The sequence below is a fragment of the Cavia porcellus genome, unplaced genomic scaffold (genome assembly GCF_034190915.1).
Source record: "Cavia porcellus strain 051 isolate PalLab524CR breed Dunkin Hartley unplaced genomic scaffold, mCavPor4.1 scaffold_29, whole genome shotgun sequence".
NCBI classification, from domain to species: Eukaryota; Metazoa; Chordata; class Mammalia; order Rodentia; family Caviidae; genus Cavia; species Cavia porcellus.
This window is the reverse complement of record NW_026947512.1, coordinates 27,335,427-27,353,185: the sequence shown is the minus strand read 5'-3', so window position 1 is coordinate 27,353,185 and position 17,759 is coordinate 27,335,427. Positions and strand designations below refer to the sequence as shown.

General features: G+C 33.2%; 1 protein-coding gene across 8 annotated transcripts in view; it reads right to left on the bottom strand.

Moving 5' to 3' along the window:
* Positions 1–17,759, bottom strand: part of Kcnt2 (potassium sodium-activated channel subfamily T member 2) — a 335,807-nt gene that overhangs the window by 155,450 nt on the left and 162,598 nt on the right. For all 8 annotated transcript variants that reach the window (XM_063239808.1, XM_063239807.1, XM_063239809.1 and 5 more), the window contains one exon: positions 3,852–3,960. In XM_063239808.1, the coding sequence (XP_063095878.1) occupies positions 3,852–3,960 (109 nt within the window). The remainder of the gene's footprint in view (positions 1–3,851; positions 3,961–17,759) is intronic.

The following is a 17,759-nucleotide window of genomic DNA, read 5'->3' as shown; positions in this document are numbered from 1 at the left end:
ATAGTTATACTTTAACTAGTATTTACTGAACATTAATCCTTCCTGCCTCCCCCAAGGCTCATTCTTTTCACTTCCTTCTCTTAGTGATAGGAATAAGAGGTTTTTTGTGTTGTGTGTGTTTTTTCCTGAAATCACATATATATGGACTTTTCTGTCCTACGTTCAGTGTGTGTCTTAAGTAATTGTGATTATAAGATAACAATTCAAGTAAAACTCACTCAAATAATAATTTAACAATTCAATGATTTAATGATTGTCTATGATTACTTACTCAGAGAAGACACATAAACTATAGTAATGGTAGATTTATATAAAATAAGTTGCTAAATTTATGTCCTGGTTTTGGTTTCTAAATTCAATATTGAAGTTTTTATATTTCATATTTCTGTTAATAACAAGGCCAATTACAAGTATATAAATTTTACTCATGGTAAGAGTTCCACAATTTAAGGTAAGTTAAAGAGGCTGCTAAATTAATGGAGATAAAAAGTCTTATTCCTTATTTTGTAGAAATTGTAACAATGATTATTTATATTCAAAAGAATGCAAGAAAAACAATCTAATAATATTGTCAATGGAATATGATTTAGAATAAAAGCAATTTATTATCACAAGTATTATTAGTTGTCTGTAATGGGCATCACAATCTCAAACTTCATGTAATATTTATTATACTACAAAGCTACACAGTGATAAAACGGCTTTGTTTTAGAAAAAAGAAAAAAAAAAGACAAAGGGCTCTATGGAACAGAATAGAAGACACAGAAATAATTCCAGAGATATTCAAATATCTGAACTTTGCACAAAAATGACAAAAACATATATAGAGGAAATATACCTTCTTTAACAAATGATGCTGAGAAAACTGACTTTCCACATTCAGTCTAGATGCAAATCTCTCAACAAGTTTTTGTAAAATCAAAGATCTAAATGTTAGAAAAGAAACATAATCTGATGGAAGACAAAATAGTTAAAACTCCTGAAGACATTTTCTAGGCAAGGTATGTGAGAAACATAAAATATATATATAAATTATATATATATATAATATACACATAAAAAAGATATAAAATGTATGACATATATAAAATATATAAAAAAGAAAATATATACATATATTAAAATATATATATATAAAAGAAAAAAATAAAAGATAAGAGAGAGATCTTTTGCAAAAGGAAAGGGGACTAAGACAAAGCGAGAGGGTAGAGAAAAAATAGGAGATTTAAAAAAAAGAATTAAGATCTGTCGTGTACATATACCAACCTCCCACAGGTAATACAATCATTATGTGCTGCAAAGCTGAACCAATAAAAAAGACCTTATAAACCCAATTCTTAACCACTTATTAAAAACAAATGACCAATTTTTATTTCTCATAATTCGGGGGATTCATGTGATTATTTGAAATGGCTGAAAAATTAGAACTGGACAAGTGACGTGCCTGGGTGAAGGAGACTTACTCTCCATGTAAGTTTTCATCCTTAGAGAAGTTAAACAGCTTTAGCACACACAGTCCAGGGCTAGTGCACCAAATAAGGGGAAATCAGAAGCTGACTAGTGTTTTAATGTTAAGTTTCTGGTGCGTTCTGCTACGTTATGTTAGTTAAGCCAAACACAAGGCAAGCCCATATTCAAGGGGGCAGAATTGAGTTTACTTCCTAGAAAAACTTGCTTAGTTATATAATAAAGGGACATGCACCAGGCGAGCAGGTTTCCTTAAGGACCGTTTCTTGTTTTGTTTTGTTTTATTTTGCTTTGGTTTTTTGTGGTATCTGGGATCGAACTCATGACTTCACACTTTCCAAGCAGGCGCCTACGCCAATGAGTTAAATCCTTGGCCGTGAGGACCATTATTTTATTAATCTGTGATATAAACCAAGTGAAAGCTTAACCCAGTGCCTTTCGAAAGATAAAGCCTATATTTTTTTTTTAACCTCATGCAGAGCTGTAAAATGCATTATATTGGATTGATAACCTCATCCATCAATCACTCAGTTTTTTAAGACCTTATTGGGAAATGAGGGTGCTTTTATCATTTCATAATATAAAATCAGCTCTGTGAAATATTGAAATCTCAGCTATAAAGGAATGTAAGACAGTACTACAAGATATTTCAAATGATGTTAACATAGGAAATATTGACATAATTTATAGAATAGAATTTTAAATAAATCATTTTGATAAGTTTAGCATTTGAAGGAACAGCAAAACAGTGTGTCACTTTTTTTTTAAATAACATCAAGTATGATGTGTCTATGGGGAACAGATCAATGGTTTGCTTAAAAAAAGGAGGAAAACAAGCCTGTTTTGCATTTTATTATATGTTCAAAATTACAAATTGCTTCCCCAAAGTATATATTGCTTTATGACTTAGATCCAGCACTCATTTATGGAGCATTTCAAATACTTTGGATACTATTATTGAGTGTTAATTGCTAACCTTCACCAGTGGAAGAGAGATAACATCATACGCATTGTTGCCCTCAATAAAAGATGAAAATGGGGCTCACAATACTAACTGTCTATCCAAGTTTTAACAAATGTCATGGGAATCTAATATCCTATTTTTAAGCATTTTTCTCCAGTGCTATCCTAAAAAGTTAGAACAATTCATTATCAAACACAATGAATTTTTTTTCAAAAATATTCCCTTAGATAATTAAAAATAAAAATAAGGCAGTTTATTTTAAAAAGACTTTTAGATAAAAAACAACTAAAGTTTATTCACACTAATTATAGAAGTAACATAGTAGATAGATACTTTTATATACATTTTTCCATTTAATTCACAAAAATCCTTCACAAAAGAAATACTTTTAATTTTTAATTTTTGGTTTAGGAAATAGACTTAAGACATCTAAGTAGAATCATCTCATATCATTTATAACAGAATCTTTGTAATAATTTTTTAAAAAATATTTCCAATGACACAATAATATAGAGAAAAGTATGAAATCCATTACATCTTTGTTGTATATTTTTAAAAAGACTTGATTATGTTATTTGTGATAAAACTAGAATATATGAGATGTTAGAAATTGCACAGTAGCAAATTCATAGATTTCTTATCATCATTTAAAAATTCTCAAAGGTTGGAATTTAATATTTGAATATTATATTCTAATAAGTTTTTAAGAAATGTGAACACTTCTTTGAAGAAAATAAATTTTGTTGATGCACTACTAAAATTTAATAAATTTTGAAGCTTTAAACTATTATAATGAAATATAGTGGTCACTATGTTTCAGGAAAACTATCATGTAAATAATTCACTTCCTAGATAAAAATTAGTTTCTATCTCCAAGCAAAGTATTTAGAAAAAAAATTAAATGCTATCTTTTTTCAGTTTCCTATCAATTCAAAGCAAAATTTCGCATGTTAAATTCTTTTGAAACTCTGGCCTCCACTAAGATCTTACATTTATCTCTTTCTTGGATTCTTTTCAAACTCCATGCCCCAAATTAAGTCTGTTTAATTATACTAAATACATCTTACTATACTATTCTATTAACTAGTAATTGTAAATGTATTTTTTCCTGAAGTATAATCTGTGTAAATTTAAGAATAAATGAAGAGTATTTGAAGGTTATTTTTCTATTCAGTACAAGTATGTCACTTCTAAATTATGTACTTACATTTACAAAGGAACCCAATACAATCAGCTGCTAAAATTAACATATCTATAAAAAAAACGAGAGATTCATCCTAAAATATTATTTGTCAACATTTTAAGGTAAAGAATTTATTTTACAAGTAGATGATTAAAATGAATGTCAAAGACAATTGTTGAATTATAGTGTGAGCTTGAGGTAGTAATTCAAAGGATCTCCTTCCGGATAAAAACTTACCAGCGAATTTGATATGGAATTTATTTTCAGGCTTTAGTATCTGGACATACAAAGGGCAATTGGGAGCAAAATCTTTTACGGCCCAAGCTCTTAAAATAGTTTGGTGATCCTGCAATGAAAAAAAAATTCAAATATTGAGATAAATGTACACATTTATAGTATACAAAGTAAAATAATCAGTAATTTTGTTAAATGATCACAGCCTAGGTTAATTAACACACTGAATAATTCATTGCAAGGAGTCATTTTCGAGAACATTCATTATCATTTCAGTACAGGACATAACAATGCGTAATATAATCGATGCTAACTGCCTGTATTTATAAAATTAAGAGACCAAGAAAGCAGAGATTAAGAAAGGAGTAGTTAAATAAAATTAAAAACAATTTCTCCAGAAAATTTTTGTGACTCAATAACCTACAAAATTGGAGCACAGCTGCTCTAGGACTCAGTCTTCATGGAGGAAGAAAATACAAACTCATAACATTAAAAAAAAAAATTAGAAAGCTTGCTAAAATAAAAACAAATATAGTGACCATATATGTAGCTAACATTTTAGCCTACTTTTCTAATGTAATTGTAATGGTTAAAGGATTTTGATTGTGCTGGTGGGGAATGTAGAAAAAAAAATATTGAGATATAGTAAAATATACTGAAAAGTTATGACACTAACACTAAAAATGAAGCTCCATGCTTAACATGAAATCTTATGCACAGTCCTCACCTCCTAAGCAATTATTAATGAACTGAATAGACAAAAACAAAATATTAGAGAAACATGCTCCAAAGTATATACATGCACAGGTTACATACAATCACATATTATGGTGGTGGGGAGCAAAACCTAAGACAATTTTTAAAAGGAAGCACAGAGATGATAACACTGTTAATATAGTAGTATATAATCTTGTATAGATATTCAGATTTTTGATTATAGTTTTGTGCTTTTGCTTTTATTTTTGCTTTTGAGACACAGTCTTGTTTGTATTTTAGGCTGGCCTTGAACTATGTAGTCCAGGTTGGCCTGCAACACATGCTGTTCCTTCTGCGTCAGCCTCCCCCATTCCCCAGTGCTGGGGTTACAGGCATATATCATTAAAACTGGAAAATGTTCACTTTAATTTAATTTAGTCTAATTTAGCTTAATTTAATTTAACTAAAAACAACTCCTACTGTGAGGTATTTGGTGATGAGACTGAGGACTACGGTGATTGGGTCATGAGATCTCCATACCAGTAGCATTAATGATACTGTTGCAGAGACTCTAGAGACTTTCCAACTCCTCCAGGTATGTCAGGACACAGACAGAGAAGAGAACACAGTCCCCTCCAGATACTAAATCTGCTACCACACTGATCTTGAACTTCAATGTATGAAGAACAATGTATGAAGAAATTTCTATTATTTATAAGCCACCTACACTGTTGAATTTTGCTACAGCATCCCAGATGAAGACAGTAAAGTTAGGTTACATGAAAGTCGGTGAATAATAGAGAAGAACAGTTTCAGTAAAAAATATGAAACTTTTGTCGATTATTCAAAGCATGAAGACATCAAAAATGCTACTAACATCAAATGTGTATCTGTTAATTCACATTAATTGCTATGGAGGCAAATGCTCCATAGCAAATATGCTTCTAAATCATTGTATGAAGATTAGAAATAATGTAATGGCACATTGTTATTTTCTTCACCAGAATTACAAAATTTAATGCAACAGTTAAAAATGAAGGTAAATTAATATACTACTAAAACATTTTATTTATTTTATTTCAGATTAGGTTAAAGACAATGGGCAACTTCAAAATTACTGTGCTGCACTGCATTTCAATACCTAACTGAATCTGGACAAGTTACAGTTCTTCATCTGTAAAAGTAGAGACCTTATCTCTAACAAGACTGCACTGCTGAAATAATAGATAGTACAATGTAAAAATCTTAGTAAGGGTTAGTAGTTAGTTAATATTAAGTTAACACAATTTTTCTTATGTGAGTCATCTCAGGAATAGTAATAAAATCATAGTCTTTGTTACTTTTTTCTCATTGTCAAGACAAAAATACCTAACACTGAAAATGAATGAAGGAAAGCTTTGTTTACCTTACAGGTTTTGGAGGTTTCAGTCCATATTCAGTTGGCTCCAAGGTAGCACCAGTGGCACAGCTCAGGGACACCCATTCATGGCAGCCACAAGCAACAAGAGCAAAAGGACAAGAAAAGGGGAAAGCAGCCTCCTTCCGTCCCCTATATTGTGTGCCAGTTACGGGCCCTTGGATGGGTGCAGCATTCACACCACCAATCCCAGCACTATATAATCACAAATGCTAGATTCCACTGCCTCCATGACTGCATGAGGCTTGGGGCCCACTCAAACATAAACCATAACAATCATTAAAAATAGAAGGTAAAGAACAAGGACGACTTCCTTGGCAAGAAGATTTTGAACTGAAGTTTGCATGGTGACATCAGCAACAAATATATCAATAACAGAAGAAGGAATACAGGATGCTGAGATCTACCAACAACACCAAAGAACAAGCTCTTCATATGTTGTTCTTCTTTGGGTAACTTAAAGCCCTGAATAAAAATCTATGAAACAACCACACAAGAGCTCTAAAAATTGAGCACCAGTGGGCCAATTTTGCAGAGGAATTATGCTATAATTCTGTCCTGCTGCTCTGGCCAGAGGGTAGCTGTGGTTAGCAGAGCAATAGAGGGAGGCAAATGCTCCATAGCAAATATGACAAAAATACAGAATGGAGCCTGCAGCAATCACGAACACAGTAAAGTTAGGCAAAGTGAGAGGCAAAGAAGACAAACCAAAAATTATGTTCATAGATTTAAGTACCTTTGACAAAGCTATAAACTATGCATACATGGAGGAGAATAAATGCAATTTGAACTGATATTTGAACCTCTTAAAACTTCAAGAGTGACGAAGTTTGCACTCTGAGTGGAACAAAATTAAAACAAGAGCATAAGTATTTCTTAAAGCAATACAAAAGGACTGAAGGCTCCACAAAACCCAAAATACAATGCAAACTAACTCATGCAGTACCAGGAAAATGTGACCTGTTTTCACAGAAAGCAAACAAAAGGATAACTAGAAGATGTTAGGTGATCTAGGTGTTATATTACAGAACAGGACTAAAAGCTAGTAGTACAGTTATGATTAGAGGTATTGGAAAATATGCTGGAAATAATAAAAACAGGAAATTTAAGCAATTTAAAAATATTTAAAATTAAATACAAGCACCTAATGTTTCTGAAAAATATTTACTGGATAGACTTTGAAGAAGAATGGAATTGACAGAAGACACAATTAGTGAAACTGAATGTGATCATAGATCAATAAAATTTATCTGATAGAAAAAAGAAACAGAAAAAGAATTCTTTTTTAGAAAGAGCAAAGCATGAAGTCCAGATACTTCTGAAACAATGTAAAAAGAGCTTAATTATGTAATTCCCTCCCCAAGTGGAAGACACAAGAAAAGAAAGAAAATGATTTGAAGAAACAACAGCTGGAAACTTCCCAATTTTATGAAAGAGGAACTCAGCAAACTCCAAACTATTTGACAGCACTGAAAGAAAAAGAATCCCTTGGCTGGAACTCTCATCGCATATCATTAAACCACAGAGAGAGGGGAATTAAAGGACAAAGGGTCAGGATTTGAAATGATCATGATATGTTACAGGCATGTACCAGTTTCCCAAAACAAACACCACTGTTCTTTACTGCAAGGATAGGCCAAAACAATTTAAAAGATAAGAGTAACTTGCCTAAGGCATGAGAGAAAGATGAAAGAGAGAGAGAGAGAGATTGATTAAGGCAAACATGGCAAAATACCCTGAATTTCAGAATATTGAAAAAACACAATGAAAACCCTTTAAGGTCAGACCTTTCAGCTAGTGAAAAATGATGCAAAGAAGAAACTTTTAAAGAAATTAATTCAACAAAATAGGCTCAGTATGATACAACAAGAAAAGCTAAGACAATTCCTAAGCTTAAGAGAAATGATATCAGATAGCAAATTAGAACTTGAAGAATCACAGTCTTGGAAATGGTTAATGTATGAAAATGACTCTAAAGTAGATAAATATGTCTAAAGAAAACTGTCTAGTGTTGTTTTATGAAGGCTCTAATGTAAGGAAATATTACATCTAATAACTATAAATGTGGAGTTTCTAATTTTAACCAGTGAAACAGTATGAAAAGATAAGGATTTGTACTTTAGTTCTTTGGTAAGTCACCAGAAAAAAAATTCAAACCACACAATTAAAAGTTGATAGCTATGTAAAACTGAATGCCTTAAAAATTCAATGAAAATAATCAAAAAGGTAAAACAGAAGAATGAACAACAGCGAGAAAAAATTGAGATAGAACTGTACCTAACAATAGCATTAAATGTTAATAGATGAAATATAAAAGCAAATATCAGAGAGATATGAAAACAAATATACAGTTACAAGTTATTGAGAAAAAATGCATTTTAAAATGAAAGTTCCAGATGAGGTTAGAAAAAAAAAACCTGAATTACAGTAACAAATCAAACAATTCAATTTAAAATTTGACCAAAATCTGTGTCAGTTGAAAAATATGTCAATTTAAAAATTGACCAAAAATTGCACTAAATGTTACTCAGATCACAAATGAGAATATTGAAGGTACACAATATCATTATTAGTGAACTGCAAATTAAAGCAGCAAGATTCCACCACCCAGTTACTAAAATGGCCAAAACCAAATCATTAAAAACACAAGAAACTAGTGAGAATGTACAATAGGAACTTTGATTCATTGTTGCTGAGGACATTGATTTTTGGAACACCATTCAGAAATTATAACCAAGTAATTAATAGTTACCAAAGTTCTTTGAAAATTTATGCTGACATGGTTTATATGTCCTCTCAAACTCTTGTGCAGTTTTATGGTGACTGGATCATGAGTGCACAGCTAAATGCACTATTGGGAAATGAAGTCTGGTTAGAGGTGATGTGTCACTAGGTGCATAGCCTGGAAGAGTATCTCTCCCTCTGCCTTCCTTCCATCCCTCTGCTTCCTGCTGCCACACCATGAGCTGTTTCTCCTCTGCCATTCCCTGGCTTGGAACCAGCCAACTATGGGCTGAAATCTCTACAGATTATGAGCCAAAATAAACCCTCCCACATTAAATTAGGGGTTTCAAGGTATTTTGTTCCAGCAACATCTGTACACTCAAAAATTTGCCTATAATACTGCATGCAATGGTAAAAACTTGGAAGTAACTAAGATATCCTGCAATAAGTGAAGGGATAAAACAATTGTGCTATGTAATAAACTAGTTGGCAAGGAAAAGAGGCACATTCCAGGAAAGGATTTACAGGACCTCTAGTACAAAACAAAAACAAAAAGCCAATAGGAAAATCCTACATACTACATGATTCTAACTATTTAATGTGAAACTATAGAGACAGAAAGACCAGTGATTTCCAGAAGCTTGAGGGACGAGTGGGATGAAAAGAAGATTAGAGGCTATATTTTAGACCATTAATGCAACTCTTCATGACACTGTGATGATAAGTACATGTTACTGTACATTTGTAAAAACTCTTTAACATACAACATGGAGTGTACACTAAACTACAGACTTTAGTTAAGTAATAGGTAAATATTGTCTGCTCAGTCTTAACACAGGTCCTATACCAACAGAAGATACTAAAAATGAAGAAATTATGTATGGGAGAGGATAGATATGGATATTTTTAATATATTTTCCAATATTTTAAGCCTAAAACTGCTTTCAAGAAAGGATGCTGATTCTTATTGTACTTATTTATTTTCTTTTTGAGACACGGTCTTGCTATGTAGTTTACCCTGGCCTTAAATTTACTATGTAGCCCAGACTGGCCTCGAACTTGCAGTGATTTCCTGCCTCAGCCTCCTAAGTGCTGGGATTACAGGCATGAGCCACCACACTCAGCTTCTCCTCATACCTCTTATTCCTACAGAATTAATTACTTATTAGGAAGCCCTTTCTTCTGACTGCTATAAGCTAGTAGTGAAATCTGTGTTAGTCTGTGCCATTATATTCTTCATTTGCCCTATAATTCCATTAAACTTACATTATTTGGCTATTTTTAAGTTGTCTTCACTGAACTATGAGCTCTATAATGCAAAGATCAGCCCTACAGCAACCCTGACACCTACAGTTCATTTTCATTTCACAGATGTATACCAAAAGCAGTATTCTCTCAGAGCACTAGTATTAAATAGGAGATCAGTATTAAATAGGAGATGAGACATAGAAAAAGCATTTGACGAAGTCCAGCACCAATTCTTGATAAAAACCCTACAAAAAATTTAAGTAGTCTTTATCTCAATCTGATAAAAGCCTTCAATGACCAGCCAACAGCCAACTTCATAGTAAATGGTCAAAAATGAAAGCTTTCCTCCTAAAATCAGGAATGAGAAAGGATGTCCATAATCACATTCTTACTCAATATAATGCTGGAAACATTGGCCAGAGCAATTAGAAATGAGAAAGAAATAAGAAGAATAATGATAGGAAAGGGGGAAGCTAAGTTGTCATTTGCAGATAACATAGTATTTTACACAGAAGACTCAAAAAATGCCACCAAAAACTTCTAGATTTAATAACCAGAATTAGTATAGTAGCTGGATACAAAGTCATCAACCCCAAATCAATAGTATTTCTGTACACTAACAACAAACTCACTGAGAAAGAAATTAAGGACTGTTATGGATTAAGAATTGGTGGTCAACTTAACACCAGCTGGATTACATCAGCATGCATTGAGCGAAGATGCTCCACCTGTGGAGAAGGAGGGAGGTGTTGAGGGTTGAGGCGTTGAGGAGGCATTGTGGGTTCTCCTACAAGTTGCTGTCTGAGCTGTTGGTTCTCCTGGAGAAGCTTTGGTCCTTACATCGAGCATTGCTTCCTGACTCTGAAGGGGAAGATGTGTGCCACTTGGTCTCCAGGATGAACTCATCATGCTGCTTCCTGGCATGTTACCCGACTGTGGTTGTCAGAGGAGGAGCTCAGGGCCTCCGTGTTGCTGAGGACAGCTGTGGTGCCTTTCAGGATAGCCCTGGTCTTTGTTGTGACTGTGACTTCTTGGCTCCAGCATAGAACCCTCATCCCACTAGCACAGCTCCTTCATCCTGCTGGCATAGACTCTCTGGCTTCCACCGCTGACCCTTGGGTCTTCACGGCACAGATCATAAAAGAGACAGGCGTGAGTCCTTCTTGTGGGCTCTGGACCTCCAGTTGGACTCATGGGAGGCATTGTCCTAAGCTTTGGGTTTTTATCTGGAGTCATGTGGGACATTGCTATGGGGTTTAGGCTCTTGACTAAATAATCTATGTCTTTGGTGTTGCGAATAGATTTCCTGCATTTTCCTGTGTTAACTTCCAGTGACCATTATAAAAATAATATTGTTATCTCCATGTCTTGATCCTGATTGTTCTCTGTGTACAACCCTTGGCCACAACAAGGACCAACACCTTTTATGATAGCATCAAAACAATGCACTACTTAGGAATCAATCTAAGAAATAAAAGATCTATACATTAAAAACTATAGTACTCTGATAAAGGAGATCAAAGAAGAAATCAGAAAATGGAAAGATATCTCTTGTTCTTGAGTAAGAAGAATGAACATAGTAAAGAGATCAAACTTTCAAAACTCTTACACAGATTTAATGCAATCCCAATCAAAATACCATTAGCATACCTCACAGAAATAGAGAAAATATTTCTAAAATTCATTTGAAACCAAAAGAGGCCTAGAATAGTAAAAGAAATTCTGGGCAACAAAGGGCATCACAATCACTAACTTGGAATTACATTGCTAATCAACTGTGATAAAAACAGCATGGCACTGGAGGGTCAATGGGACAAACTAGAAGATGTAAAAGATCTCCAAATGCACTCAGTCACCTATCTTTGACAAAAGAGCCAAACACACTCACTAGGTCAGCCTCCTTAGTAAACCGTGCTGAAAAAACTGGCTTTCCAAATGCAGAAGACTAAAACTAGACCCATATTTATCACCATGCACTAAACTTAAATCAAAATAGATCAAAGATCTAAATATTAAAATAGAAATACTAAATCTTCTGAAAGCTAAAATAGCTAGAACTCTGGAAGACACACATGTAGACAAGGACACTATGAATAACCTCAATTATACAGGAAATATTACAAAGAATCAACGACTGGGATCTCCTCTCATGAAAAAACAAAAGAAATCAACAATAGAATGAAAAGACAACTCACAGAGCAGGGGAAGAAAACTTATTCCAGCTTTCCTCAGACAAAGGACTAATATCTAGAATACATAAAGAACTGAAAAAAATCAGACCCCGAAATTCAAAGACTGAATCTGAAAACAGGCATCTGAAATGAACAGACATTTCTTAGAAGAAGTACAAATGGCAAATACCCTGTCAGATGAGGTGAGTCCCTCTGGTTATCGCCTGCAAAGATTCACCTCCTTTCTCAGCCCCTTCCTCATCTCTCTGCTCCCCATCCCAGGCCATGAGCTGCTTTCTGAACCACATTCGTGTGCCTTGAAATCCTGCCTTGGAGCCAGTGGACTATGAACTGAAACCCCATATAAAATGTCAGCCAAACTAGACCTCTCCTCCTGTAGTTCCAGGGTAATGTGTGTCAGTAACGAAGTGACTAGAGATAAACAGAAAAGACACATTTTCCTAACAAAAAACCCCGAAACAATATTTTTTTATTTTTCTAAAAACAGGATGAGATAGATTGAACTTCTCTTGTTGAAAAGTTATACTTAAATAAGACATGTTATATTTCTAACCCAAAATAGTGAAAGTATTGACTATGATAACTTAGATGAATGAGCTGTAATAATAACGGAAGGCATAGTGTGGTATTATGAGTTCATCTAGGTCTCTACTGCTACTGCTGCACAGGACTGCATATGTAGATTACCGCTACTACTACTAAAGATCTAATCTGCTAAAAGTATCTCCGCAAAATACAACTTTTATATCTCCACATACCTGAAAGTTTTTGTTTATGTTCTAAGAACTTACATAAATCACTAGGGACTAAAACACTAAAGTCAAGATGACTCATGGAAAAGCTAAGATACTTTAGATGAAATTTTATACATGAATTATGAATTACCCCTCTATGAGATTTGTTATTGTAATTAGAGTTGCAAAAAGAGCACATGAACCACAAATGGTAAGACATTGATGTTATCAAAGGTCGCTTTAGGTCCAAATTTCACTTTATGTAATACATCTGCACATGGCAAAAAACACAATTATTTTATATTTTGAGCATATCTCATTAACTAATTTTAAATTCACTAAATTAAGAAGTAAAACTGAATTATAAAATTTAAACTCACATATGCAGATGTCTTTACCAATTATATAAGTAATTGAATAAAAGAATCAAATCATTTTTAAAAGAGAGAGTAAGATGGTCTTGTAGAAAATTGAACAAATCTCTGGAGAAATATATAATGAAGTTATTTTTCCATTTTTAATCAGTTTATATAATTATTTATTTATAGCTATTCAGTTATACCAGTTCCTTACATAGTTTTAAAGTAAGTTTTAAAGAGAATAAAACAAAACAAAACAGAATAAAGCAAATGAAAACAGAATGCAAGTAACACAAAATTTCAAAACAAAACAATAGGAAATCAACAACGGCTATAAGCAATTCCCTTATTAGATATATGGTGCTCCAATTATCTTTGCCCACTCCAGAGGTAACTTTTTTTTTTTTTTTTTTTTTTTTTTTAGTTCAAGGGATTGAACTCAAGACCTCTCACTTTCTAGGCAGGCGCTTACACCACTGGGCTAAATCCCTGGTTTGCAGGTTACCTTTTAATCTTAATTTTCTCCTCCCCTCTTTCCTCCCTTCTGCCTCCCTCCCTTCCTTCAGTCCTTCCTTTCTTTTTTCCTTCTTGAAATGCAAAACTTTTTGTTTAATATAATCTCATATGTCTTTTTGGAATTTTGTTGCCTGTGCTTTTGGTATCATACCCGAGAAACAATGCTAAGAGAAATATCAAAAGGCTTATTCTGCTTCCTTCTAGGAATTTAACAGTTCTCTCTTATGCTGAATAATACATGTTCTCAGAGTTTCAACTTCTTTTCTTATTTAATTTTTTATATAGCTATCCAAATTTCCCAATGAAAGTTGAAGAGACTATCTTTCCCCCACTAGTTATTCTCGGGAACTTTATCAAATATTAAGTGATTTTATGTGCATGACTTTATTTTTAAGATCTTTATTCTATTACATTGGACTACAAATATGTGTGTGATTATGTCAATGCCATATTATTTAAATAACCATATTCTGAAATATATTTTTAAATCAGGAAGACTGTTTCCTCAAGCTCTCTTGTTTTTCAAGATCACATGGTTATTTTGGATGATTTTGTACTTTTATAAGAATTTTAGGTTTGTGTTTGCTTTTTTTGTAAAAAAAAAAAAAAAGACAAGGCGAATGTAGTTTTAATGGAGATGACATTCACTGTGTATGTGTAGATCACTTTGGATGCTATGAACTCTTGCTAATGTTAAGTCTTGCAATCCATAAGATATATTTCTAATATTTTTCCCCTTTACTTTTCTGTCAACATTTTGTAGTTTTCAGGATACAAGTTTTTTCACTCCTTGGTTAAGTTTATTCCTTATCAAATCTATGATTAACATTCAAATCTATGATTAAATACAAAGCTTATGAAATATTCTTTCCTTTTTAAAACACATCCTCTACTCACTCTGTGGAGCTATATTCTCTGCTGGATCGCTTCGTTAATTATTCTTCTTTTTCTTTGCTGGGATTCTCACCTTCTTTTCAACCTCTAAATATTAGACTATAGCTGAGTTTAATCCAAAGACGACTCCTCTTAGCTAGCTACTATCATTCCCTATGTAATCCTCCCCAAGCAAACCTTTACCTTTAAAGTTTTCAGCCTTATATTCTCATTTAAAGCATCATCACACCCCGAAAAGTTGCTTCTTGGTAAATTTTCAATGTCACAAATGCCAATGTATTTAATCAAACCTAGCACTTACCATTGTCTTTATTTTTAAATGTATATTAGATATGGTAGCCAATTACGTTAGCTTTTTTGAGGGAAACTCCAAGTTAATTACCTTTCATCATATCCATTAGGCCACCACATTGACTGAAGTGATTGTTACTCTCTTCTAAATCACTCTTCTGGAACTTCTGGTCTCTCCTTTCTACCCTAAATATATTTAGTCTTTTTTCCACATAATCAAAGTGACCTTTTAAAATGTAAGACGGCCCATGTTTCGTCTCCTCCCAAACTTTATACTCCAAATCTACCATGCATCTTTCTCTTCTTACATTTTATTAAATGCAGCAAAAAGAAATTTGATTGTACCATCAACACTTTTATTAGAAATACACTCTGCTAAATGTTCAGGTTTACTCCTCTGAGGCTCTATTTCTATTCTACAAAACACAAGTTAGTCAGTTCTTCTGCTATTTTATCATAATGATCAGCCTTCCTCCAGTTTCTATAATAACAACACCAACACCTTTTTCTAGTGTTTTTCTATCATTCGCCACAAAACTCTTTCATCGTCTACCCATTGTCCAACTCTGAATGCATTTCTTTATTTTAAAATATTTTGTTTTTTTACAGCAGTACTTCATTTCCAGTAGTAAAATCTGTATTATTTTGTTTTGGCTACTATCAGAAATTGCCAAAAACTACAAGACTTGCACAATACAAAATTGACTGACTGGAAATTCTAAAGGTCAGCAGTCTGAAATCATTATATTACTGGAGCCAACTCCTTCTGAAGGCCAGGAATTTTTGAGATTCAGTACTATTTCTTTAACCTTAGCTTGAAGGTAGTTTTCTTAGTGTTTCTATGGCATTCTCATTGTGGTGTCTGTAGATTTTCTCTTTTTTATTTACTTATTTATTTTTATTTTTGTTTGGTCTTCTTTTTTTTTTTTTTTTTTAAATCAGTACTTGGGTATCGAACTCACGACCGCCTGCTTGCAAGGTAGGTGCTTATGCCGCTGAGCTAAATCCCAGCCTACTTGTTTGGTCTTTTTGAAGCAGCCTTTCACTCTGCAGTTCAGGCTGACCTTGAACTCACAGCAACCCTCCTTCCTCAGTCTCCTGAGTGCTGGGATTATAGGCATGTACCGCCACACCTGGTCAACTTTTCTTTTCTTAAAAGAACATTATTTATTTTGGATAGAGTCTTAAAACAACGTCCTTATTTTACCTTGGCTGTCTCTATAAACACCTTATTTATAAAAAGGTCATGGTCTGAGCTATTAGGAATTCGCAGTTCATCTGGATTCGAGGAACAGAGGATACAGTTTTTCCCTGGTCAAAATTAAATTTGGAGTGTTAGTTTTATTGTGCAGAAAAAAACTATACAAATTTAAGAAAAAAAAAGGAATCAGAAAAGTGCCTGTTTATTAATATTTAAAATACTAAACAAGAGTGAAAATGGTAGTGAAAAAAGGGTAGAAATGGAGAAAGAACACAAAAACAGATAAAAGAGAAAAAACAATGATAATTGAACAAAACAAAGCAAGTAAGAAAGGTTAACATTCAAACTTCATTGACACTGAGGTCCCCTGATGCTCCTGAAAAGCATTTGCATAGCACAGAAGCTGGAATCAGGGGTCTAAGGAGGTCGCATGCTGACACACTGTGTTGCTCTTTTCAAGAAGTTATATGAAGAGGAGAAAACAAAGAGTGGATTAAGGTAACAGGTTCAATAACCAAATGCTGAAGGTAAGAGTATATGATGTTTGATTTGTGCTCTATTTTAATAACTGAGCTTCATGATTACATTTAAGCTAGTCTTTCAAACTTTTAAATTAATAATTCAATTTAAAATGTTTGCCTTCTCCCACATTACATATGCCTTGTCTTCAGTGTTCTCTCGCAATTACCTATCTAATATTGTATACTTTTTTTTTTAGCACACAAGTTATTATTTTTCCTAGGAGATCAAGCCTGTGAGTAAAGATTTTTTTTGTTGTTTTGCTTTGTTTTGTTTTTGTACCGGGGACTGAACTCACGACCTCACCTTTGCCAAGAAGGCACTTATGCCACTGAGCTAAACTTACCCGGGTCTGTGAGTAAAGATTTTAACTGATAGTTTCAGGAGTATAGCTTCAGTTGAATTGATGGTATATAGGCAATAAAATATTCAATAAATGCTTGTTGAATGAATGAAGGACGCAAAGGTGGAATAGACAGATTAAAAATTGGCATAATATCACATCGCAGTGACTTTTATTCTTGTGTAGAATACTCTGATCAGGTCTGAGTAAGATGCGATACACTATCAATTATCAATACCAATTATCTTTCAAATAATTTTGAATTAGCATGCCAAGGTACGGGAACATTATATGGCATTGTAAAAAATCAATGTGACAGAATTGGTAAGTGGAAAATATATCTATAAATAACAGTTATTTACCCACCCTTAAAATACAATGAATAGTAACATGAAATGCCCATCTGATTTTGAAAATTTAGAAGGGTGGTGAAGAAGCAGGAGAAAGAAAAAAACAAAATGTAATCAAGTCAATCACTGGGTATTCAATGAACAGTATGCACCTAGGCACACAATTCTAAATATTTACTGACTCAATATTGAGCCACCATCAATAAATAGTGGCACAAAGGATAATTCAGACTACAGGGAATATCTAAAAATATAAAAATGCATGTACCCATGACCAAAATTGAAGTTGAAAATAAAAGTTAAAGCAAAGAGGAGACAAGAAAATTCCTTTTTCTCACAAAGTAGGGTAATAAAAAGAATACAAAATAGTCTGATAGAAACAAAGTCAGTAATCATTTGTGTCCTCTTCCTTTCCCTGCTTCTTTCT